The sequence below is a fragment of the Uranotaenia lowii genome, chromosome 2 (genome assembly GCF_029784155.1).
Source record: "Uranotaenia lowii strain MFRU-FL chromosome 2, ASM2978415v1, whole genome shotgun sequence".
Lineage (NCBI taxonomy): Eukaryota > Metazoa > Arthropoda > Insecta > Diptera > Culicidae > Uranotaenia > Uranotaenia lowii.
This window is the reverse complement of record NC_073692.1, coordinates 291,556,965-291,584,151: the sequence shown is the minus strand read 5'-3', so window position 1 is coordinate 291,584,151 and position 27,187 is coordinate 291,556,965. Positions and strand designations below refer to the sequence as shown.

At 34.9% G+C, this 27,187-nt stretch overlaps 1 protein-coding gene across 40 annotated transcripts in view; it reads left to right on the top strand.

Annotated features, from left to right (window-relative positions):
* The window catches only part of LOC129743398 (dystonin), a 532,614-nt gene extending 511,871 nt beyond the window's left edge, over positions 1 to 20,743 (top strand). For 24 of the 40 annotated variants that reach the window (XM_055735401.1, XM_055735400.1, XM_055735402.1 and 21 more), the window contains 5 exons: positions 4,172 to 4,329; positions 9,863 to 10,138; positions 10,323 to 10,382; positions 10,715 to 10,783; positions 18,764 to 20,743. In XM_055735401.1, coding sequence (XP_055591376.1) covers positions 4,172 to 4,329; positions 9,863 to 10,138; positions 10,323 to 10,382; positions 10,715 to 10,783; positions 18,764 to 18,917 — 717 coding nt within the window. In that variant the 3' untranslated portion in view covers positions 18,918 to 20,743. Of the gene's footprint in view, positions 1 to 3,584; positions 3,761 to 4,171; positions 4,330 to 9,862; positions 10,139 to 10,322; positions 10,383 to 10,714; positions 10,784 to 18,763 lie in introns of all 40 variants that reach the window. The other 16 variants (XM_055735431.1, XM_055735426.1, XM_055735428.1 and 13 more) reach the window with 4 other exon arrangements.
* Positions 20,744 to 27,187: the final 6,444 nt, after the last annotated feature.

The window sequence follows — 27,187 nt, the reverse complement described above, 5'->3', positions numbered from 1 at the left end:
CTAAATCTGAAATCTGAATCTGAAATCTGAATCTGAAATCTGAATCTGAAATCTGAATCTGAAATCTGAATCTGAAATCTGAATCTGAAATCTGAATCTGAAATCTGAATCTGAAATCTGAATCTGAAATCTGAATCTGAAATCTGAATCTGAAATCTGAATCTGAAATCTGAATCTGAAATCTGAATCTGAAATCTGAATCTGAAATCTGAATCTGAAATCTGAATCTGAAATCTGAATCTGAAATCTGAATCTGAAATCTGAATCTGAAATCTGAATTTGAAATCTGAATCTGAAATCTAAATGTGAAATTTGAATCTGAAATCTGAATCTAAAATCTGAATCTGAAATCTGAATCTGAAATCTGAATCTGAAATCTGAATCTGAAATCTGAATCTGAAATCTGAATCTGAAATCTGAAATCTGAATCTGAAATCTGAAATCTGAATCTGAAATCTGAATCTGAAATCTGAATCTGAAATCTGAATCTGAAATCTGAATCTGAAATCTGAATCTGAAATCTGAATCTGAAATCTGAATCTGAAATCTGAATCTGAAATCTGAATCTGAAATTTGAATCTGAAATCTGAATCTGAAATCTGAATCTGAAATCTGAATCTGAAATCTGAATCTGAAATCTGAATCTGAAATCTGAATCTGAAATCTGAATCTGAAATCTGAATCTGAAATCTGAATCTGAAATCTGAATCTGAAATCTGAATCTGAAATCTGAATCTGAAATCTGAATCTGAAATCTGAATCTGAAATCTGAATCTGAAATCTGAATCTGAAATCTGAATCTGAAATCTGAATCTGAAATCTGAATCTGAAATCTGAATCTGAAATCTGAATCTGAAATCTGAATCTGAAATCTGAATCTGAAATCTGAATCTGAAATCTGAATCTGAAATCTGAATCTGAAATCTGAATCTGAAATCTGAATCTGAAATCTGAATCTGAAATCTGAATCTGAAATCTGAATCTGAAATCTGAATCTGAAATCTGAATCTGAAATCTGAATCTGAAATCTGAATCTGAAATCTGAATCTGAAATCTGAATCTGAAATCTGAATCTGAAATCTGAATCTGAAATCTGAATCTGAATCTGAAATCTGAATCTGAAATCTGAATCTGAAATCTGAATCTGAAATCTGAATCTGAAATCTGAATCTGAAATCTGAATCTGAAATTTGAAATCTGAATCTGAAATCTGAATCTGAAATCTGAATCTGAAATCTGAATCTGAAATCTGAATCTGAAATCTGAATCTGAAATCTGAATCTGAAATCTGAATCTGAAATCTGAATCTGAAATCTGAATCTGAAATCTGAATCTGAAATCTGAATCTGAAATCTGAATCTGAAATCTGAATCTGAAATCTGAATCTGAAATCTGAATCTGAAATCTGAATCTGAAATCTGAATCTGAAATCTGAATCTGAAATCTGAATCTGAAATCTGAATCTGAAATCTGAATCTGAAATCTGAATCTGAAATCTGAATCTGAAATCTGAATCTGAAATCTGAATCTGAAATCTGAATCTGAAATCTGAATCTGAAATCTGAATCTGAAATCTGAATCTGAAATCTGAATCTCAGAATCGCAGATTTCAGATTCAGATTTCAGATTCAGGTTTCAGATTCAGATTTCAGATTCAGATTTCAGATTCAGATTTCAGATTCAGATTTCAGATTTAGATTTCAGATTCAGATTTCAGATTCAAGTTTCAGATTCAGACTTCAAAATAAGATTTCAGATTTAGATTCTTTCAGATTTCAGATTTCAAATTTAGATTCATCCAGATTCCAGATTCATATTTCAGATTCAGATTTAGATTTCAGATTTCAGATTCGGATATCAGATTCGGATTTCAGGTTTCGGATTCAGATTTCCGATTGAGATTTCAGATTCTGATTCCAGATTTCAGATTCAGATTTCAGATTCAGATTCAATTTTCAGATTCAGATTCCGATTTCAGATTTTAGATTCAGACTTCAGATTCAGATTTCGGATTTTGATTTCAGATTCAGATTTCAGTTTAAGGTTTCAGATTCAGATTTAGATATCAGATTGAGATTTTAGATTTCAGGTTTAATATTTCAAATTTCAGATTTCAGATTCTGATTCAGATTTCCGGTTGAGATTTCAGATTAATATTCCAGATTCAGATTTCAGAATCAGGTTTCAGATTCAGATTTCAGATTCAGATTTCAGATTCAGATTTCAGATTCAGATTTCCAATTGTGATTTCAGATTCAGATTTCCAATTGAGATTTCAGATTCAGATTCCAGATGCAGATTTCAGATTCAGATTTCAGATTCAAATTTTAGATTCAGATTTATAATTTAGATTGCAGATTCAGTTTTAGATTTTTTTTTATTTTTTTTATTTGATTCGGATTTCAAGTACAGATTTCAAATTCAGATTTAAAATACAGATTTTAGATTCAGATTTCAAATTCAGATTACAGATTACAGATTCAGATTTCAGATTCAGATTTCAAGTACAAATTTCAAGTTCAGATTTCAAATTCAGACTTCAGATTATTTGTCAGATTTCAGATTCAAATACCGAATTAGGCTTTAGATTCAGATTTCAAATTCAAATTTTATTTTTCAAATTTAGATATAAAATCGTTGTCCAATCGTTGTTGTGAAACATCATTTAGTGAACCTGGTTACCAATTATATTGTTTTTCACTCAATTACTTCGCTTTTCCGTTAAAGCTTTCCGTGGAAATAGTTTTCACTAGCGATAAATGTTATTTGTCCCTCAAATCCCTGTATCAGTTATCCAAATTGATTGTATTCCCCTTAAAAATTCCAAAATTTCCGTACGAAGTGAAGCAGTTGATAAAAAGGTACGTATGTTCCCCATCTTTCTGGGATTGCAACCATTATTTGGAACCATTCCGGGTAACCCATTTTTGATTTTTTTTTATGTTTTCAACTGTGAGTCCCATCTTAGTTGTACGTATTTGTCTTGCATTGTTTTGTCCTTTCATTTGTTTTTCTTATTTTTTAAGATTGTGATTATAGTTTGGCGAATGTTTCGTCGCATTTTGTCCCGAAAAGCTGGATTTTTTTCTCTGTTTGCTTATCATAAATCGTTCAAGTGCATGTTTGTCCCGCCAGCTCTTCTTCTTCGATATCGGCGTGTTTTTGTTTTGTTGCATCCAAAAAACCTTTGCGTGTTGCCGTATGTGTGTTTCGATTTTGTGCCCGTTGTACCGAAATTGAAGCTAACCCGAAATTTTAACTCGGAACAAGCATATAGCCAGCCAAATACGACATGTTAATAAACAGACTTGCATCAGAACAAGAAGAAGGATTCTGTATGATATGACACTCTTAGAGGTAGAATCCGACTCTCTCTCTAAATTAGGTCCATGTTTTCTATATTTATATTCGAGCAGCAAAAGCCGTTTTGTTACCATTCTCCGCTTCTAGAGGTTCCGGCATTCTTGTGAGAATGAATGCTTTCACTGTGTTCCACACATCTCTCTTGCTGTTCTTGAAAGTTCAAATCAGCCAGTCAAGTCCTATCATCACAACCACATATTCTCTGATAATCGTTTTTCTAGCCGATGAACATTTGGCCGAACTGATGCCAATCTTCGAGCAGTTGCGTGCTCAAGGTAATTTACCCTGTACATATCCGCTGCATGTGACTTCCAGTGGGACAGCGTTCATACGCGGGGGATCCCGCTCGACGCCACTCAGTCCACATGCGCCTCACTGCCATCCCTCGACGCATTGGGTAAGTTTTTTTAAAAAGAAAAAGTTGTTCGAATTTTTCGTTATTTAAAAATCAACGTGGGCCACTTGAGCCATATCCCAACATTTTGCATCCTCGTGCTATCAACAACGCTTTTCCCAACCCACAGTCGTGGGGTGCGATGTTTTTCCGTTACTCCCTCAATATTTGTTGCGATGTTTGTTTTTCGCTCTCTTTAAATATTACTGATTTTGTTGTTGGAACAAAATCGCCCGAATGAAATCTTGTATGCAACTTCGGTTTGAGTCTTGGTGCTATAAACAACACGTCTCAACCGTCTAGACGCGACTCTTTTCAGCGTGCTATAAAACATTGACCCTTATAGCACGCTGCTTTTCTTTAAAAAATCTGAATCTAATCTATTTTTTCTTTATTTGGGGAAAATTCCAACAGGTGCGGGAACGATCGTCCAAGTCGATCTCGATGTCCCGGCCATCCCGTTCGTCACTGTCGGCCTCGACGCCCGACTCGCTCAGCGACAACGAAAGTAGCATAGGAACGCCGGGCCGATTCCAGACGCCCAGCCGCAAAACTTCAGTAGTGCCAATCAGGTGAGTTTCCTGCCACATGATACCAGTGTTTCAAGTAGAATGAAAATGTCTGTTAGGTTCTTCGGAATTTAAAAATAGTCGAAAATAGTCCTTATGAATATTAAACGATTTCCTGAAGCCTAAATGTTTGAACAATTCAACGTTATATTTGAATTTTGTATGCCTCGGAATCACGGAAGGAACCATTCCTTAGGGATGAATCATCCCAGAGGATGAAAATCCCGTACAAAAAAAAAGGAAGGAACCATTCCAGATTTCCAGGAATTATATAAAAAAAATCCAAACTTAAATCCAAAAACTCAAATTTACAGATAACTTTATTTATGATTTTGGTATCCTAAAAAACAATTTTATTGAGCTTGTTTCATCGAAATAAACTTGTAAACATTTTTTATGTTTTGTAAATTAAATTAAAATGCCGCCGATGTGCTTCTATGAAAAATATTTTTTATGTGTTTATCTTTCACCCTTTCACTTGAATTTTTATGAGAAATTTTGACCGGATTAGCCCGGGTACTGCCCGGTTTTTTAAGTCGAAAAATAATTCAGTGTCCGGATTTTGCCAAGTTTTTGGGTAAAAAAGTAAAAATGCCCGATCGGATACGTTCAGAAATATTCTCGAAAGCTTGAAGCACAGTTAATGCCAAATTTTTTGTTAAAAATATTCTAGTTAAACATAAACTCTAGTATTCTAGAAAACTATTAAAATGTATCTTTTGCAAATTTACTATTTTTTCCAAGTTTTTCAGGAAAAAGTTTGTTTTTCTGGAATTTAAATAATTTCAAATTTTATTCATATTTTTATTTTGACTTCTGATGAATTGAAAATCTGCCATGAGTGTTGATGATTTAGATAAGTCATGGAATAAAAATAATATTATGTGAAAAAAATTACAGAAATGAAAGAACAATTTAGAACTCGGATCCAAGAAAAAAACCAAAAATTTCATTCAAGAAGATTACCTGATACCTGCTACCTAAAACCTAACATTAATTTCCGAATCTAAATCTGACATTATCATTTCAAAATCCGATATCATCCGAAAAAATATCTCTGAATAAACGAAAAAAAAGAACAGCTAGGAGATTGGCAACACTTGTTCATGAGAGAGCACGCTCCGATTCGTGTACTCGGAAATTTTGATTTTCGGAAGCGTTAGTTTCAATAAGAGAGCCTGTGGAGAGTTTTCTTCGTAGAAGAGAAGTTGACAGATCATGAGTGTAGAATGTAGAAAACTTGTTGGCAGAGATGCCTGATTTTTCAGGATTTGCCTGATTTTTTAGGCTCAGCCTGACAACCTGATAAGCCATTGATTCTGCCAGATTTTTGAAAATATGCCTGATTTTTACGAATGTGATGAAAAATGGGTTGTAAGGAACTGGATTGAGTACCATTGCTGAAATGAAAAAATATGCGTTACTTTGACGTAGCCTGATTGTTATTTCACTAGTTTCCTGAATTTTGAAAAAAAAAAATGTTGGCAACCCTGTGTAGAGTTTTCGTAGAAGAGAACATGAGTGTGGAAAGCTTGAATGTTCAGTTTACATACTCATTTCAAGAACAGAGTTTCGCTACGCGATCTTTGTAGAAACGAATTTTAAAGAAAACATTCGGTCGGTTTCGATATCTGTAATCCAAATTCGAAGCTTGAACCTGAATCTGAGGTCCGAATCTAATTTTAAATTTGCATTTAAAATCTTAAATTTGAAACTTAAATCCTGAAACTTGAGAATAGAAATTTGAGACTTGAATCTAAATCTAAAAACTGAAATCTAAATCTTATTCTAAAAATATAAAATCTTACATCTGAGATTTGGAATTTTACATCGAAAATTCTCAACCTAAATTGAAAAATCTAAAATCGGAACATTTTGAATCTAAATTCTTAATATGTAATCTAAAAACAGAAATCTAAATATGAACTTTCTATCGAAAATATAACTCTGACATCGGAATTTGGAATCTGAATTTGAATATAAAGTCTTTATTCGGAATCTTAAATATAAAATCTCAAATCTAAATTTTGATATTAAAAATTTCGAGATTGCAAATATCAAATCCAAATCTAGAACTTCAATCTAAATCCGGATATTGAATCTGGAATCCGAAATTTGAATAGGAAATTGGAAACCTCAAATCCGAATTTAAAATAACAATTTCAGAACATTGATTTAATTTGGAAATTGGAAATCTGAAGCTCAAATATTGAATCTGAAGTTTTAAGACCGAATTTAAAATAAAAAATCAGAATTTGGAATTCTAAAATTTATGATCTAGAATCGGTATTTGTAAAATTGAACCAAAAATCTGAATCTGAAATCTGAAATCTGAATCTGAAATCTGAATCTGAAATCTGAATCTGAAATCTGAATCTGAATCTGAAATCTGAAATCTGAATCTGAAATCTGAATCTGAAATCTGAATCTGAATCTGAATCTGAAATCTGAAATCTGAAATCTGAAATCTGAATCTGAAATTCGAATCTTAAATCTGAATTCTGAATCTGAAATCTCAATCTGAAATCTGAATCTGAAATTTGAATCTGAAAATTGATAAATCTGTATCTGAAATCTGAATCTGTATCTGAATCTGAAATCTGAATCTGAAATCTGAATCTGAAATCTAAATCTGAAATCTGAATCTGAAATCTGAATCTGAAATCTGAATCTGAAATCTGAATCTGAAATCTGAGATCTGAATCTGAAACCTGAATCTGAATCTGAAATCTGAATCTTAAATCTGCTTCTGAAATCTGAAATCTGAATCTGAAATCTTAATCTGAAATCTGAAATCCGAATCTTAAATCTGAAATCTGAATCTGAAATCTCAACTTGAAATCTGAATCTGAAAATTGAATCTAAAATCTGTATCTGAAATCTGAATCTGAAATCTGAATCTAAAATTTGAATATTAAATCTGAATCTGAAATCTGAATCCAAAATCTGAATCTAAAATCTGAATCTGAAATCTGAATCTGAAAACTAAATCTGAAATCCAAATCTGAAATCTGAATCTGAAATCCGAATCTGAAATCTGAAATTGAAGTCTGAATCTGAAAGCTGTATCTGAAATCTGAATCTGAAATTTGAATCTGAAATCTGATTTCTTAAATCCAGATTTGAAATCTGAATATGAATCTGAAATCAGTATTCAAACTAATATCTGCAATTTTCTATCTGATTCCCAAATTTTATTCTGAAATCTGGATCGTGAAATGGAATCTGAAATCCTAATTAATAGTCATAAATTCAGATACGTAAATCTAAAACTTCTGATCTGAATTTGAAATACGAAATTGAATCCGGCAATTTTTCAATCCGAGCCTCAAGCTAAAATCAGATAATGAATTTTCAAATTCGAATTTGAATTGTGAAGCAGGAAAGATTTGTAATTCGAACCTAAAATCTGAATCTTAAATCAAAATTTTAATTGTGGATGAGAAAATTCGAAACCTGAATCTGAAAACTGTTATCTTAAGCTTTATCAAGCCCAATTTCATATTCAGCCTCCGATTTCTGACTGGGATGACAGGTTTTGATTACTGTTTTAAAATTTAGATTTTGGATCGATTTTCAGTACTGATTTTAGATAAAAATTTGAGAACCCAGTTCCGGTTATAAAATTTAAGACTACAATTCCAGATTTTTACTTCCACATTCAAAGATTTAGATATATTTCAGGATCAGTTTCAGAACTCCTTATTAGGGGTGAAACAGATTCATATTTTGCATTTAGACTAGATTTAGATTTCAGATGCTAATTCGGATTCATATTTTATTATTTGTATTAAAATAAAAAAGGGAGAAAAAAAAAAGAAAAAAAAATCAACGGATCATCGATACGAATTCAGATTTTCTGTCAGAAATTTCTTCAAAAAAAAATATATAACTTGAAATGGTTTAGTGTCAAAATTCGTTTGTTATTTTTATTTTATTTGGAAAATTTCAGATCGATAATCTAGACCCTAGTTTCTGATTTTAAAATTTTTAATAAGGAGTGTATCGAAAATAAGTTATAAACACATTTTTTTCATTGCATTGATTTTAATGATGATTCAAACAAAGAAACAGTTCGGAAGTGTTTAAAAAACTTATTTTTACAGTTTATAAAGAAATACAAGTAAAAAAGTAATTATTGGTAATATTCTTGGACTTTCGACTTGACGCGTTTCATTAGGTTTTGTACAGCTGATTGGATCACACTTTTTGGGCGCAGCATTCCAGTTTTTCTTGGAAAACCGCCATGGTCCTGTTAGCCTTACCATCCTTCTTGAAAACGCTCTTGGCGATAGCCAATATCGTTCTATGGGGCGAAGCTGAAGGCAGTTTAGTGGGTTAATATCTTTCTCAACGAAATCTACATCGTTATCTTCAAACCATCTAAGAGTGGATTTAGCGTAGTGGGCTGACGCCAAATCCGGCCAGAATAATGGTGGAGTCGTATGTTTTCTCAGCAATCTTTTCTGCAAACACTACATTTGGTAGATATCTGCATTTATTGTTCCTTTTGTAAAGAAACTCGCCGACTTCAATCCGCAGGAGCAGATTGCCTGCCACACAGGCACTTTCTGGCCAAATTTTTCAACCTTTATCGACTTCTCGTGGTTACTCACATCCTCCCCAATAGCTGCAGTGTAGAATTGTGGTCCCGGAAGAGTACTGGAATCCTCTTTTACATAAGTTTCATCGTCCATGAGAATGCGCATCTGGCTTCTGCAAAATGCCCTTCTCTCGCATCCAAATGCCCAACACACGAATTTTAACTTCTTTTTTAATTCGCGACATTTTGGGAGAAACGAATGTTGTTATAATAAACATAGCGCTGGTTCACTCTTGACTGATCAAGATGCTACATACAGGTGAGCACAGTTGTGCGCGTTCACGCGTTATAAGTAGAAGGCCCAAATATGTTTATAGTTAATTTTCGGTACACTCCTTACAACATAAATTCTAAAATTTGAATCATGTCCAAGAACTAGAATACGAATACGAATTCACAATTCGGAAACCATGTATCTATGTTTAATCAAATCATATTGAGATTGCATTATCATGACCAGAGAGGGATCTAATATATTGTCTTGTACTTAAAACTGGAGATATTCAGAATTAAGATTAAAATTCCTATGTTTATTGAATTGATTTATATTTTCGAATACCGTGAGTGATTTACGAAATGCATTGCACTTCTACTAATAATTTGAAAATCAACAAAACCATAATTTAATAAGCAACTGATTTTTACTTACGATTTAACTAAATCTTCTAAATTACTGACGTAACCATTAAAACAATCACAAGAGAAACCTGGATGTTTTAAAATTTGTTTGGATAATGGAACATTGGAGTCCAGACATCCAAACTCAAATCGATTTGAACGAGTCCATAAATCGTAGTAGAAATTGATCATTTTGATCATCTTTCCTTTAGCTGGTTAGCTATCAAATTGAAAAAAAAAAAACTGTCGGAAGATTTCAAGCCCATCCAATTCTCGAACATCCAACCCAGCACTACTAACTCCAACAACTTACAGATCTCAAATGACACCCGGTGGCTCCCGGGCCAATTCTCGGCCCACGTCCCGGCCGGCTAGTCGAGCCGGATCGAAGCCACCGTCCCGTCACGGATCAACTCTGTCGTTGGACAGCACCGACGATGCCACACCCTCGCGCATTCCAACCCGCCGGATAACGACGACAACGACGGCTCGGCCATCGCGGCTCTCGGTCGGCGGTGCCGGAACAACCACCACAACCAATGGCGTCTCGTCGAGGACGGCGTCAGGAGCAGCATCGCCCGCACCAACCAGGTAGGTCCCCACTTATCATATCTACTTACAACCTAATGCCATTGACATCGAAATCGAATTTTGCATCTGCATCACTTAACATTTTCAACAAGAACATACCTAAAAGATTTTGCATTCATTCAGCGCATCTTAATCCTTAATCGAACACTAATCGAAATCGCATTGTGTAACACACTTTTTCTAGAAACGGTGGCATGAGTCGATCATCAAGCATACCAACACTAGTAGGACTACCAAATAGCAGGTAAATATCATCGGTCACTCTCTGGAGCCACCATCGCTCATAAACCTTGAAAAGTCGAAACATTGGTCAAGTAACATACTGGCCTCAAATCTGCCAATGCAAAACAAAGACAAATGTTACTTGCCGTTTGTTCTGACTCTATCACTGCTTTTCACAAATGTCTCGATTTCGATTCTTGCCATGGTGGAGCGAACTAAAATTTCTATCTATAATAAGTAATCTCACTCTAACGGTAAATATTTTTTCTGCTATTTTCTACACTACTACCGTAACAACTGCTATCTATCTACTACTACCTCTGCCAACAAATACTACCATACTACTTCCACTAGTCATCGCTCTCGGATTCCCGTGAGACAGACATCGAATGTGTCGAACTCTTCGACGAATTCAGCAACGGGGTAATTTTTTCTATGGACCCACTCTGAAAGATTGTCTTAATGCCTATATTTACTAGATGTGTGTCGATATGCAAACAATAATTTTTTTGTTTTTTTTTTTGAAGTCGTTTTTAACCTAAGCATGTTTTTTTGTCCGCAATTAGTAGCTTTCTTTGCCTTTAAATCACCCTCAAATGTTTTCTTTCTTATATTGTAGTCTGTATTCGTTAAAAACACTAATGCCAGTAAACTTTAACGGAACCGATAAAGTTTTTAATGTTAGACTTCCCTGTCATTTTTAATGTTTTAATTTCAGCATCTTCGAGAAAATGATTGAAAATTTTTAATTGAATCTACAGTGAGCGAAATAAGAATAGCACCACTATGTGTTTTGCTTGTTGATATATTAATGATAGAAAATAACGAAAATTTTCTTCCACAGTTTGTTCTGAATCGTTTAACGGATATATCAAGCATAAGTTTACTTTTTTTGGACGTAGCAATTGGCGTTGAGGACCAAAAATGTGAAAAAAGGGTGCGAAATAAGAATAGCACCACTTGAGTTTTTCAACAAAAACAAGATTAATTTTAAAAGTTTAATGTGTAAAAGTGAATAATAATGCTTCTACGAATTATTTGAATAGATAACGGCATTTTAAGGAGTTTTCCAGAATTCCAAAGGTATTAAAAGGGGGTTTTAAGAGATGCTCCTCTTGCGTTATGAAATTTGATATTTGAGCTATAAAAGTATCAAACTGCTTGATTTCTTCATTTATGAATGTTAAATATGATGCAAAATGATGAAACATAGATTTGAGGCTGAGTTTTAACCAAAAAACCCGATTTAATACACTTAACAGTGGATTGGAGCCTTTCTAACAGAGTTTAAATTATATTTGGAAATATATAAAATAATATAGAATATACATGATAGATTCCTTCCCTCTGAATCATATAAGTATGATTTCAGATATTCAAACACGAAAAATTCCAATCTCAATATAAAAAAAATGATGCCTGATACGTTTTTTTGGGGAAAAGCGAACTGGTATGTAAGGAGCTCATTTTATGTATGGAAAGAATGGTATTTAAACAGTAGAATTTCCAAGATTTATAACACGCTGAAATGGTGCCGTGGTAGCAACCAGAACTTTCACGTTGCTGGTCACGGTTCGAATCTTACTGTTTTTTTATGCTTTTTTTTTACTGAATAAGTAAAACCAACTACAATATTGATGGATAGCCGTGACGCGTGCCCTAGCATGATACCTTTTTTAGAGCTCAACCATGCATAGAGGAAAAATTCCCACAAAAGGAGGGGAAAGTAATATGACTATTAAATGATTAATCTCATTCTGTAAACTAAATCTGAAATCTTATTCTGATTCTAAAGTTTGAATTTTGAGTTACAACACTTAGTCTAATATTTGAATATAAGTTCCAATTTCAAATTCCAGGTTGATCTTTAATCCAAATTCTTAATCAGAATTCTAAATCTGAATTCTCAATCTGAATTCTGAATCTGAACTCTGAATTTGAATTCTAAATCTGTATTCTGAATCTGAATTCTGAATCTGAATTCTGAATCTGAATTCTGAATCTGAATTCTGAATCTGAATTCTGAATCTGAGTTCTGAATCTGAATTCTGAATCTGAATTCTGAATCTGAATTCTGAATTCTGAATCTGAATTCTGAATCTTAATTCTGAATCTGAATTCTGAATCTGAATTCTGAATCTGAATTCTGAATCTGAATTCTGAATCTGAATTCTGAATCTGAATTCTGAATCTAAATTCTGAATCTGAATTCTGAATCTGAATTCTGAATCTGAATTCTGAATCTGAATTCTGAATCTGAATTCTGAATCTGAATTCTGAATCTGAATTCTGAATCTGAATTCTGAATCTGAATTCTGAATCTGAATTCTGAATCGGAATTCTGAATCTGAATTCTGAATCTGAATTCTGAATATGAATTCTGAATCTGAATTCTGGATCTGAATTCTGAATCTGAATTCTGAATCTGAATTCTGAATCTGAATTCTGAATCTGAATTCTGAATCTGAATTCTGAATCTGAATTCTGAATCTGAATTCTGAATCTGAATTCTGAATCTGAATTCTGAATCTGAATTCTGAATCTGAATTCTGAATCTGAATTCTGAATCTGAATTCTGAATCTGAATTCTGAATCTGAATTCTTAATCTTGTAAATCTCATTTTGATTGTTTTGCATCACACGGTTTTCAACATTGAAATTTCTTTCATCCAAATTTTTTTTTATGATTTCGGATTTTACAACTAGTATGGTTTTACCCCTAAAAGTATGCAGCAAACTTAATTTCAGAAAAATTGTGAAAAAAAGTTTTCACAAAACAAAATCGTGTTTTCATGCGTAATGATCTTTAAGTCATCGCAAATTTATCAAAAACTGTGCAAATTGGTATTCTTGGAGAAACAATTCCAGAATTGAAAATTGATAAAGTGAGGAGAAATTTTACGGATGATGAAAAGAGCGAAAGAACATTTTTGCAAGGAAAATTTATTAACGTACACCATACTTTACCTCGCAACATCCAGCTTCATCAATTTTTAATTCTGATATTCTTTCTCCATGAATCTAAATTTTTCACCGATATGCCGAAAATAAATTTACAAAAATTCTGAATCTGAATTCTGAATCTGAATTCTGATTCTGAATTCTGAATCTGAATTCTGAATCTGAATTCTGAATCTGAATTCTGATTCTGAATTCTGAATCTGAATTCTGAATCTGAATTCTGAATCTGAATTCTGAATCTGAATTCTGAATCTGAATTCTGAATCTGAATTCTGAATCTGAATTCTGAATCTGAATTCTGAATCTGAATTCTGAATCTGAATTCTGAATCTGAATTCTGAATCTGAATCTGAATTCTGAATCTGAATTCTGAATCTGAATTCTGAATCTGAATTCTGAATCTGAATTCTGAATCTGAATTCTGAATCTGAATTCTGAATCTGAATTCTGAATCTGAATTCTGAATCTGAATTCTGAATCTGAATTCTGAATCTGAATTCTGAATCTGAATTCTGAATCTGAATTCTGAATCTGAATTCTGAATCTGAATTCTGAATCTGAATTCTGAATCTGAATTCTGAATCTGAATTCTGAATCTGAATTCTGAATCTGAATTCTGAATCTGAATTCTGAATCTGAATTCTGAATCTGAATTCTGAATCTGAATTCTGAATCTGAATTCTTAATCTGAATTCTGAATCTGAATTCTGAATCTAAATTCTGAATCTGAATATGAGTTCTGAATCTGAATTTTGAATTCTGAATTTTGAATCCTGAATTCTGATTCCTAAACCTGTATCCTGAATTTGAAAACTGAATCTGAATTCTGCATCTGAAATTGAATCTAAATTATGTATGAGTATGTAGAAATGAAAAAAAAAACATAAATTCATTCTTCAACACGAGTAAAAAAAACGAGGGTCATAAGATCTTCATATAAATTCCCCCCCAACGCAGTTTCCTGTACGGCTCTGCATTTTGTTGACACCCGGCATGGCTTTAGACACTATAATTTCATAAATGAAATTATAATGTCTATAGGCATGGCGGACTCTGAAGGAAACGCCCATCCGCCATTTGCTGCATTGAAAAGCAAGAAGTGTAAGATATAAACACTGTTGCCGTATTTGCCCCAGCAGACTGAGAAACTGCCCAGACCACGGTGCGTCTTAGTAATGCCTTTTACCTATTTGAGTTTGAGCCGCTTTCAATCAAGCGTGCCGATGGTTTATTGGATAGCGCTTGCAACTTGGGATCTGAAGGGTTTTGGTTCAATTCTCGAGTTAATAAAAATATTATTTTTTTATTTTGATTATCTTCAATTTATAAATGATTGCTGGTGCTGCTGCTTCGAGGCGCCACTAGCAACTTTTTTTTATGCCATAATAAGTATGATATGTATTTGGTAAAGAAAACGGTTTCAACTATTTTGTTTTTTTCCCGTTTTTGAAAGGGTTGTGTAGAAAAAAAAATGCATTCTTTTGAGACTAAAATCATTTTAATTGTGCAGCCCAGTTTCGCAAAAACGTTCTAGACATTTTTAAAATGGCACATACAAATCCACGGACATCAACAGAACTCGTCGAGCTGAGTCGATAGGTACCTATAAAGGTATGTCTAAGACCCATAATTAATGATCTCTCAAATCGACCGATAACCAAACCTTTCTGTTAGAAAGGCAAAACAGGCTTCAAGTTCAAAAATACTAATGTTTTTTAATAGTCAAACAGTTTTTCTCTAATTTAAATTCATAGATGGCAGCACTATCTTGCCATTTAACCAAATTAATGCCCATTTTCGAGTTTAGAGAAAAAATTTCAATATGTGCGAGTCAAAAGCGGTATCATTTTTTTAAATTTTAAAGAAGTTCCAAATTGGCGTCATATCCTACCAATTTCAATTACTAAATCGAATCATTTCCTACCATTTTGAAACAAAAATTTGAATTTTAAATGTTTTGTCAAAAAATTCATGTCGAAACTCAAAAGTCCGGAAGAAATGTAAAAAAGTCAGGAAGTCTGGGAACCTAAAAAAATGTCTGACAAAAGTCCAAAAAGTCTGGAAGATCCAGAAAAAATCTGGAAGGTTGACATCACTGGCTCCACTCGTTATCCGAGTTTACATAGGCTGCCTGCAAGCGACTCGGACGACAAGTGTGAGAGATTTCGCATCTGAGTGGGAGGAAGAGAAATCTAGCTAGAGCGCCCTAGTGTTTCAGTCATACACAGGGTTGCCAAGATTTTTTTTTTCAAAATCAGGAGCTGTTGAAATAAAAATCAGGCTTTGTTAAAGTAACGGAAATTTCGCTCAAAGTGATGACCTTTTTTTATTGGTCATCGCATCACTCTAATGTGTGTTGTGAACCTACTTTGTTGAAAAACTCTACTGAAACAGCAATCGAAAGATTCCCTTTTTTAAATATGAATCAAAGGGAATTTTTCGATTGCTTTGGTTAGGCCACATTTTCACTTTTTCACTTCAGCAAAGGTACCTAATCCAGTTCCTTACTTCCCATTTTTCACCACATTCGCAAAAATCAGGCAAAATTAGGCATATTTTCAAAAATCAGGGAAATTCAATGGTTTGTCAGGTTGTCAGGCTGAGCCTCGAAAAATCAGTTAAATCCTGAAAAATCAGGCACATTGGCATCTCTGATGATACACCTCAGTGTAAATGAAAAAAAAAATGTATTTAGACTCCCACCCGGAGGTGCCAGGTGTCCTGCTTTATCAGGATTTGTCCTGATTCTCGGGAGACCGTCATAACTTTTCAGAAACGCTTGAATTGTCCTGATTTTTGAAAAAAAGGTCTGTAAATTGTCCTGATTTGTTTTGATTTTCAAAAAATATCTAAATTATAACTAAACTTATAGTAAAATTATGAAAACCTAATACAAATCTTTAATAAAATAGTGTAACCGATGATAATCTTTGGTTCAGATGATGTTTAAATGATGTTTTCCGATATAAACTGCAGGCCAAAATTGCCGAAAAATACTCTGTGTTTTTGCGCAAAAAAATCTGAATTTCTGTGATTTAACTAAGAAATTTTGTGATGGTTTTCTGTGATTGGAAAAGCAATAATTTGAATGAAAAGTCATGACAATTGGGTATTTTTTACATTTCTCTTGATAAAAATCAATTATAATTAACAATCTATTATCATGATTTCCCAAAAACAGAAAAAAAAATCCACAGTTTATATTACAAAAATTACAGTTTATGGAATACAGTAAGGTTTTTTTTACACTGATATACGTACCGCGTAAAAAAACCGTGTAATAAAACAGTGCTAATTCCCGAAAACCGTATAAAAAACCTTGTTAATTCCCGAAAACAGTGTAAAAAAACCGTGCTAATTGCGGAAAACCGTGTAAAAAAAGACCATTCAAAACTGCAGCTCTGAAACTTGAGACAATAAGACATGTATTTTGCACTTAAAACCTGAGACCTGATACCTGAGATCGGAGACTTGAGGCTTGAGACTTGAGACTAGGGTCTTGAGACCTGAGACTTGACACTAGAGACATGAGATCTGAGACTGCGAACTGGTACCTGACACTTGGGACCTGACAATTAAGACAACTGATATCTAGACCTGAGGCATGGGACTTGAAACCTGAGACCTGAGACTTTCGACATGACACCTGAGACCTGAAACCTGCGATCTGAGACCTGAGAGTTGAGACTTCAGACACGACACCTGAGTCCTGAGACATGAGACCTAAGACATGGGACATTAGACCTGAGTGTTGCGAGTTCGCTGGTATGAGCTACTAGTGTTAGTACCGCGAAAAATTAGTTTAGCTCCGATTTCAACTTGCGGCACTTTTTTTCGTCACCTACAAGTCAAACCCTTTCATTAGAGAGGTCGCTAGTTGAAATCAGAGCTAAACTAATTTCTCGCGGTACTAATACTAGCAGCTTGTACTAGCGAACTCGCGACACTTTTGTTCGTCTTCTACAAGTCAAACCCTTTCACTAGAGGGATCGCAAGTCGAAATCGGAGCTAAACTAACTTCTCGCGGTACTAACACAAGTAGCTTGTCAGGTTTCAGGTCTAAAGTCCCATGTCTCAGGTCTATCGTTTTATGTCTCAAGTCTCTACTCTCAGGTCTCAGGTCTCAGGTCTCAGGTGTCATGTCTAAAGTCTCAACTCTCAGGTCTCATATCGCAGGTCTCAGGTCTCAGATGTCATGTCGAAAGTCTCAGGCCTCAGGTCTCATGCCCCATGTCTTATTTGTCACATCTCAAGTCTCATATCTCTTGTCTAAGGTCTCAGATATTATCTTTCAGGTCTCAAGTCTCATGTCTCAGGTCTAATGTCTAATGTCTCAGGTCTAATGTCTCAGGTATCAGGTCCTTGGTCTAATGTATTACGTTCTTAGTCTCAGAGCTAAGATTTTCTTAGCTTCTTGGTGTACGTACAAAATTAATATTATCTGTGAAATCTGTGAACATTTCTTTATTTTTGTAATCTAAACAGAGCTGTATGTTATTCTATCAATTTAGTGGTGTCCTGAAAAATCCAAGTTTTTTTTTCATCGCGTTGTCCTGATTTTTGACACAACCACTTGGCATCTCTGATTTAAATGGTGTTTTTCGAAATAAATCACAAGCCAGCTAACTTATTACCTCTTCTGTTGCATAGATTAAGGCTTCTACAGCACCGTTATTTCGTTTGTGGGATAATTTTTTCAACAGCACGCAATGTCGATTCCAGAGTGCGCATCGATCGATTTGAAGAAATGCTATCCCAGTTAGAAAGTGCCACCCAACTTAAAAAACAGGGAATTCCTACGATAAAATCGGCCTAAACAGGTACATTTTTCCTACAGGGCATTTGTATCGGAAAAATGGTAGGTTCGCCACCTACCGTCGCGACGGTATTGAAAACCTGCAAAATTAGAAAAAAAATTAGACAGAAAATGGTCGAATTTTTACCCTAAGAGTCCAGTCAGTGTGCTCACTCTTATGTGTTGACTATCTCACTCTTGATTGCAATGTAATTTATCTCTCCCCGCACAGCTTGGGAGGGAGCAGACGAAAAAAGTTGCACTCTCTTTCACTGGACAAGCCGATCTGAGGAGTTTTGCCATCCATGGTGACATCTGTTGGCACATGAAGTTTGCTGTTTTTACTTAAAATAGTTTATCCCAAATTTCTCCAAATCAACTTAAGCTTTAATGGTTTTTTTTATTTGTGAGTTGTGCAGTTATCTTGTTAGATTTGTTTTTCTACGCGACTCCTTGTTCTAAGCAACTCCTTCTAGCTAAAAAACACAATGTTGCCCAGATATTGTGCTGCATGTTTCGCCTTTGTTGATGATTCTTGCTTTCTTTCTAGTGCCTAGTATCTAGTAGTTCCTATTTGCCTATAGTTGTTTGAGAGTGAAATCCAAGTTACCAATACTAAAGTTTCGATTCTTATCGCCCCAAAATAGGAAAACGAGCGGCACCTCGACCCCATCGGGCATGATGACGCCCCGGCGAACCTCCGTAGAACCTCAAACGCCCGGAACAGCCGGAAGCACCCGACCGGATCGAAGTTCGCGAGGAACGACACCGAGCGAAAAGCGTGCCCCATTTAGGCTGTAATCCCCTCCATCGTACTCTCTACCTACTAGTAGATTTGAACCGGGAAAAAACAAAAAAAAACTCCAAATGAGACGACCGAAAAAAAAATTCCCAACGGAAACGAACGAACCAACAAAAATGGAACAACTCGAAATACCTAACACCACGCCCACTTTTGTGCTAACAAGAAACCGTTCTCAGTTCGATGCCGAAGGTCGGGGAGGAGGGGGAAAGACCTATGATAACATATAGTTTCAAGAAAAGCTTCCCCAAACGGCCGGTCGTCTCTGTACTAATCAGTTCAAAGTATTTTTTCTGTTTATTTTCTTCTTATTTATAATAACTAGCTTTTCTTCGTTGAGAAGAATTAAAAAATGCAATACTAATCGATGATAATGATTAGAGATTCCAGAGTGTAGCAGCGAGTTAGCGTGTATGAAGAATGTCAGAAAAATGATAAGCGAGAGAGATAGAAAAAGAGCGTTACAACAAGCGATTGTAAAACATTTTTTTCACAGTGTACATATTCCGGTCTTCTTAGCAAGAATTTTCCAGTGAAACAGATAGTCCCCTAGAAAGAATGAGAAAAAAGAGAGATAGCGCTAAAGGTAGCAAGTTTCAGAGCTGTAGAGCAACTGAGGTAGATCAATTGCAAAAGATTAGAAAATATGTGGTTTTTTCTTTACAGTGTACATACTCTAGGATAGAAACCGAAGTAAAGTTGTAAAAATTCATTTGAAGCCAGGAGACGAAATCGGTAAAGACAGCTGTTTTTTTTAAAGAAAATAACCATCATTTTATGTGAAAAGAATTATTTGGATTTGTTTTGGAAGTAGATACAGTTGTTAGGGGACTTAAAATATATTTGCGAATAAAGTTTCAAAGTAACCATTAGAAGACAGGATTGTGTAAAATCGCCAGTTCCTCAATTTTGGTCTTCAATGGATTCTTAATTTGAGTCAAACCATTGTTAAAAAAGTTTCTACATCTGTTCAGAAACCATATGAATGAGAGCGCGCGCGTGTGTGGTGAAAGAATCGCCGGAGCGTTGTTTTTTGTTTGTCATAAAAAATATTTTTATTTATTATTTATGAAAGATTTAGGATTTAAAAGTTAATTTCTTTGTTTAACCGTTGCTGTCATTCGCTTGACGAGCGAAAAATCGCCAGTTTTCGTTGGTCGATCGAATGGACATTATTATGTTCACCAGAAGATGCTCTTTCGAAAAGGGATTTCCAAAACCGTGCCGATTGATGCCTGTGATGAGAAAAATCGCCAGTTTTCTCACTCAAGCAACACACTCACACACGTAGGCGAATCCTGTTGACGCGACAGTATCTTCGGTTTTTCATTAATTTACTTTTTTGTTCGGCTCCATACGGCTTGCCTTCGGTTCGAGCTTGCTAAATAAAATGAATACTATAGGAAAAATATGCCGAAACATAATTGTAGGTTAAAATGTTTACGCAGTTATTAATTCATTAACTACAAAAGTCATTTAGGTGTCTAAGGTCAAACGGAATATTCTAAGATAAGTACGGCGTTTATTTGCAAAAAAAAAACACTAAAACAATGCTAAGCTGTTTTTGTAATTAAAGTTGAAAATAGAATTTTTATATAAAAAATAAAAAGAAAAAAAATGAAAAAAATCACATTAATTAATTCTAGGCGTGATCATAAGGCAAAAACAAGCAGAACAGAACTACTACTAGCTTAAACAAATTAACTTCACACCTTTTTTCAGCTATGGCAGTTGACATTGTACTACATGTGATTCAAAACTTAACGCGAAATAAATCAACAAAAAAAATCTCATGAAAATAATAAACGAAACCCGAATAATCCAACTCAGTACGTGATACCTTCTTTCTTCGAAAATTGCCTGCCTAACCACTTAATCAGACCCAGAAAACGAGAAGTAACTTTCAGTTCGAGTAAGTGCTTGTTCCGAAATTCGTTTGAGATTTTTAAGTTGGGATTTGAAAAACGAGACGTGAAGAGTGAGACGTAAGACGTGAGAAATGATAAGTGCGATGAAAGAAATGAAACGTTAGAATCAAGAACTGAAACGTGAGTGATGGGACATGGAACGTAAGAAGTGAGACATGGAAAGTAAGACGTGAGCACCTTTTTAAGTTTATGTCTCTTGATTCATGTCTCAGGTCACCTCCATTTATATATCCAATAAATCAGTGATCGTGAGACTAGGGAAATTAGAAGTGAGACGTGAGAAGGGTGCTATTAGACGTAACACGTTAATAGTGAGACATGAAACAAAAAAATGTGACGAGAGACGTGAGAAGTAAGATGAGAGAAGTTAAATATGAGAACTGAGACGTGAAAAACAATAAATGAGACATGCGAAAAGAGAAATGAGACGTTAGAAGCGAGACCTGATAAGTGAACGTGAGAGGTGAGGGGTGAGACCTAAACCGAAGTCTCAGGGCTCAGGTTTGAAGTTCAAATTTACATGTCTTATGTCTGATAGCTTAACAATCATAAACATGAACATGAAGTTGACATGAAGTTCACAACAAAAAATATGCTCATATGACGATGGACTCAGTTTTGACAGACCCTTTCCCATGGAAATGATTTTTTTCATGAATTATCAAAAAGGGGGGGGGGGGGGGGGTAATCATGAGCCACATGATGTGGGGTTTCTTGGGCCCCTGTATTTTAACGTTTTTATACACATACATAACTTAAAATATTTTTTTTCTGATTTGTAAAATTTTTTTATGCCAAATGAAGAGTTCTGAATAAGATTCTGTTAATTTTATTAAATGCTATAGAGACGAACACAAATCCTGTATAGACAATTTTTCAAAAAAAGTTATAACGTTTACAGAAAACTTCACTATTTATTTCAACAACTGTGTATCGCGATGACTATTTGAGATATGATTTTTTCGTAAACGGGTAGCGAATCAGGTTTTAGAAACTATTTGATCATACACAACTCTCTTACTAATTCCCTCACCCAAAATTGTTTGAAAACAACTAGATGAATTATAAAATTACAGCTTTGGATCGACTCATAAACTTTGCATGTTATTTGGTAAATTTGGATTTGGTGGCCCACATGATAGTATTCTTTTTTTCTTTATTATTCAATAACAATTCTTTAAACAATATTCGTTTTAATGGGTTGGATTCTATTTAAGCGTAAAATCTTCCCTTGGTTAAACTTGTGTTTTGGAATTGTGAATTCCAAGAGTCCCAAGCCTCCAATTTAGCCAGGAGAATTACGTCCCCTGCTGTGAGCGAAGTGAAATCTGATTGAACCTGTTTCGTTTTTCTAACAGCTTTCTGATCGTCTAGTTCGTTGCCTAACATCCCGCAGTGGCTGGGGATCCATTGGATTTGGACCTTCTTCATTTCTTTCTTAGGTAGAAGTTTAAAGATGTTCCATGCGATGAAGTTTCTGTGTAGTTCCTTAGTGTTGCGTAAGATTTCACTACTGCTTCAGTGTTTTCTTTTTGAAGGATCCAATTCAATGCCATCAGTATGTTCATTATCTCTGCATTTGTGATGGAAAAATTGTTGATTATTTTTTGTGATTTTAAGTGTGATTTTAAGATTTTTTTTGTGCCAAATTCCGTTTTACTTGCGTCCGTAAAAATAATATTACAATTGCGATAGGTTGTAATTTTCATTTCAACGAAACTTGTCTGCCATTGCAGAGCCATTGTGGTTCGTACCGACCAATCTATGTCCACTGTTGAAGTTCTTTGAAGCCTACTTTCCAGCGCGATGTCAGGGTCTTTAGGATGCATTTGACTTACCATGTCTAAATTTTGGTCAATTATTTTGGTAAAATATGAGCCGTTTAGCTTCCCAGCTGCCACTATTTTCTCGACAAATTCGACAAGCTGATTATGTTGAAGACACTTCCTATTTACTCCCTTTTGGTTAGGGGTTCTATTCTTGTTTTCATGGGTAGTTGTCCTGTTTCAGACAGCATTACGTGAATTGGGGTCGATTTCAAATATTTTAAAGCTATTCTCAAAAAAGCGTTTTGTGCGGTTTGAATTTTTTGTAAATAGGTTTCTGCAGCCCGTCCGTAAGATCCGCCCTCCAAATTCTAATTTGCCTCTAATCATGGCATTTCCAATTTTGACCAGGGATTTTGGACTAGCATGGGAGAAACGTCCAGCGAGAACTTTCATGAGAGACGCTTTCAATGTGTTTTCGGTGACACAATTCTCGATCGAGTGTACATCCAAAATATTGTGTGTTATTAATTGTTATTTGATTTCCATTTATTTTTACTTTCAAGTGGTCCATTTTTTATATGAAAAAGGGGGGTACTAGGGTTGACTTCTAGGTTTAATTTTTTTCATTGTTTCGTCTGGGCTTTTAAGATATTTGTTTAGTTGTGATTCAGTTCCATTCAAAGAATCATCAATTGCTAAAACAGCAATAGGGCATTTGTACAGTGCATTAGTATAAGTAAGCCGTTGGGCAAACAAAATTGACAGCTGCATATAAAATGAATACGACTCGACGGAAGAAGGTTTTTTTTTCAAGTAATTTACGAAAACTATTGAAAGTTTTCTGTTTTACAGCACATTATAAAGAAGCCAGTATATTTGTATACTTTTTTGTAAGTTTTGTTTGGGATTGCGAGTGAGGTTTGCTGAAAAAATTAAGATTTTGTGATGGGTTCGATCAATTTCAGTGGAGGTAGACCAAATATTGCTAAAGTTTTTTGATAAATTTTACGACGGAAGCCCTTAACTTCATCCTACTGGTTGAAAACTCTTTAAGATTGACCAGAGTCTGCCTACAAAGAATCTGAGTCAACCATTGCTAGTGCCTTACATAGATGGTTGAGGTTTTTAAAATTTTGCTGTGCTTGTTTCCGGACTATTCTTCTATTAAATATCCACAAAAGCATTATACCAATTAAATGCTTCTTTTTTATAGAAAATGCGCACACACTCACGGAAAATACGAAGTTTTAGTTGAATTTTGCCTTTGCTTCATATAAAAACCGTTGATGTGTGCCCAACAGACCTCTTGTATGTGTGGGTAACAAAAGCCCTATATCGTCAGCAAATGGGATGAAAGTGCAGTTTTCTTTTTGTAATTGGTGTAATCCTGCAGTATACAGATTAAAAATAACCGGGGACAACGGGCACCCCTGCGGTAAACCTTCCGATACTGTTTTTCTAATTACTCCATTATCCGTTTTAAGTGCTAATCTTCTACAACTTAGGTAGGAATGCAACCAAGATATAAATTTTTGTGGAATACCTTGCAAGGCGAAAGTTTCTAATAGTATTCTGATTTAACTTCGTTAAAAGCTCTCGAGATATCTAAGAAGGCCACTATACATTCCTGTTTCTTTGCTTTTGCTTCTTAAATGGAGTTTACTAGGAAGTTGACATAAGTCTGCGCCGAACAAAATTTCCGAAACCCAAAAGAATTTTTTGGGAATTAGGTTCAAGATTTCGGCAACCTCTGCAATTCTATTTTTCACTTCAGAGTTTATTAATTTTAAGTTCACATTCATTAGGCCTACGGGTCTTTTTAAAGCGGGGCCCTTTTGCCCTTTTAACTTTTGAATATGACTCTTTTTCTTTTAAATTTCTCCTCTTATTTAATTTTTGGCATTTCGGCGAGTTATGAAAATTCAAGGTAGAATATTTAGAAAGAACATGAAAGTATTATAGGTGGAAAGATCAAAGCTAGAGCGCTTTGGGTAGAAGAAATTGAATAGTTGGTGAAAATGTGAGCAGGACTTTTGTTTTGTGAACAGCTTTTGAACTACTTGCGTGATTCTTTGCCGCTCGCCGTTTCAATGTTGATAGGAAGCGATGAAGAAACCCATCGCATTCCTACCCACATTGAAACACGGACGGGTCGAACACATGAGATTGTGTCCGACCGGGCAAAAAATCACCCAAGCTCACATGTGCTGTTCTATTGCTAAGCCAATTCTATCGATGCGTGCTACTTTTTTAGGTACATCGGATGGTTGCTACTTTTGTTTTCGCATATTATCGCATAAAATCTTCCAACAATTTACTTTTATTATACATTTTTAATGCTTCTCTTTTATGCTGGTATGTTTGGTCTATTCTTTGGGTCTACCATTTTTTCAAAAAGTTGCTTTTTTTTGTTTTTAATAACATATGAACCATGTTGTATAGCTTCATAAAATATTCCTTGCATTTCGTTTGCATCATACAAGAATTGTGGCCTAATTTTATTAAGGTTTTCTACTACCTTATTTTAATGAACTTTTGTTATTTTTATTTTTGCAATTTCGATAGAACTGGAGAGTTCAATTTCTGTTATCAGGTGGTTGCATCTAAAATCCTCTTCTATAACCTTCCAGCTGGCTTTTCTTATTAATCTTGGAGTTACCAATGTGATGTCAATTGCTAAATCACGGTTTCCTGGTAAACTGATAGTTGTTGGACTACCATCATTTAATAGAATAAATCTTGAATTTTCAATCATCCCAAAAGTTTACCTCTATAACACGTAGGAAAATCTTTTCGCCATGCTTCATGATGAGCATTAAAGTCAGCTCCCAACAAGATCGTTCCGGATTGCTTTTCTAACCAATCAAATAATATTTTAATCTCGTTCGTGGCTAACGCTTTTTGCTGGTTAACAGTTAACTGGCTGTCTGTCCCATCTGGTGGAAGATAAACAGAAATCAGGATTACAGGGTCGAAGCTTCTTATTATCTGCACTGCAACTCATCCTTCTAGGAATTTAAAGTCTGGTAACCCCATCTCCTCTGCAGTCAGATCGTTTGATATGAGCACTCCTACTACTCCATATCCGGTCTGCCTGCGTTTTGATACTTGAAATTCTCCTATTTGGTAACCATATCTCTCGCAATAACGCTATCTGAAATTCATTACTTTCCATAAATCTGGATAATACCTCTTTTTTGTCGCGTGGTCGAATTGATTGTATATTCAATTGGAGTACTTTTAAATTTTTACTGGCCATTTTGAGTTGCCCAAGTAACCATAAGCACTAAAATCTAGCATCAACTCTGCTCTAGCGTCAGCTATAGTGCTTGATTTTGTGCATCATTTTAGCTCTGTGAGCCAGGTTTGGCGAAATTAACTGCTGCATTTGTGCAGAAACTGGTATAACCCTATAAAAGCACTGTTATAGCATTGGTTGATGCTACAGCGTTGGCGGGCAAAATGCTGGGAAAATGCAAATGGCGTTCGAATGAGGTTCGACCATGCGAAAAAAAAAATAATTTTGGATTTTTGTTGGTTCATTTTTCGGTCATGATACTAAATTTGTAATTATTTTTATATTCGCTTATGCATATTGAGGAGATCTCTCGGATTGAATTTTCTACATGATATTTTTTTTATTTTTCAGCTGAAAATGACCTGGAATCGAACTCATGACATATGTGGCTCTGACATTTGACATTGACTCTGCCTGTGAACCTATCAGGTCCGCGTTAAATCTTTGAAAAAAAAAAGACCTATTTGAATCAAATTTCTAGCAACCGGTGCCCTGAATTTGCATTGATTCAGCATCAATCAATGCTAATGTGCTTTGGCCTAATGCCACTGTAGTGCTTACAAAGTGCTTAAAAGCATTAAAGCAAGCTTGTGTGATGCCAATTCAATGCTTAGAAAATATAGCATTTGTTATTCTGATTTAGAGCAATGTTGCATTTCAAAAGCATTGAGCAAAGCTGATAGAATGCAAGTTGCATTTTAAAAGAGTGGTATAATTCTAACATGATGCAGCATAGCACTCGAAGGGCTGTTGTAATGTAAAATTGCACTTGATGTGCTGATATAGTGTAATTTAGCCTTTGAATGCTGGTGTAAAGCTATAAAAATGCAAAGCTTTAGTGCTTATGGTTACTTGGGTGGTCTTCCTGTCCTGTTCTGTTTCTGCATTGTGCTATTAAACTCTCGTTCTGTAATTTCGTTTAACCTTCCGTAGAGGAACATGGCTAATTCATCAGATTGTATTCCGTCTTTACAACTTTTCAATTTTTCGGTCGTCTGATCTCTCAGTTCAATATGCGGCGAAGATCTCAACAGTTCCCTTCTCACTCCAGCTACTACCGCTTCCACGAAGTTTGCATTGCATGGCTCGTTTTCAGTTGAAATTCTTTTGTCCCCTCTTCCAGAATCAAATGCCTCGCGTTGGCTGTAAGTTTTTCATAGCCTCAACCTTTGCGTGCCCCAGTTTACTTGTTCGGTTGGCAAACCTTGGTCATTTTCGTCCACAGTAATGATGCTGGGAAAATCGTCTTTCTTCTGAAGAATATCAAACCTGTT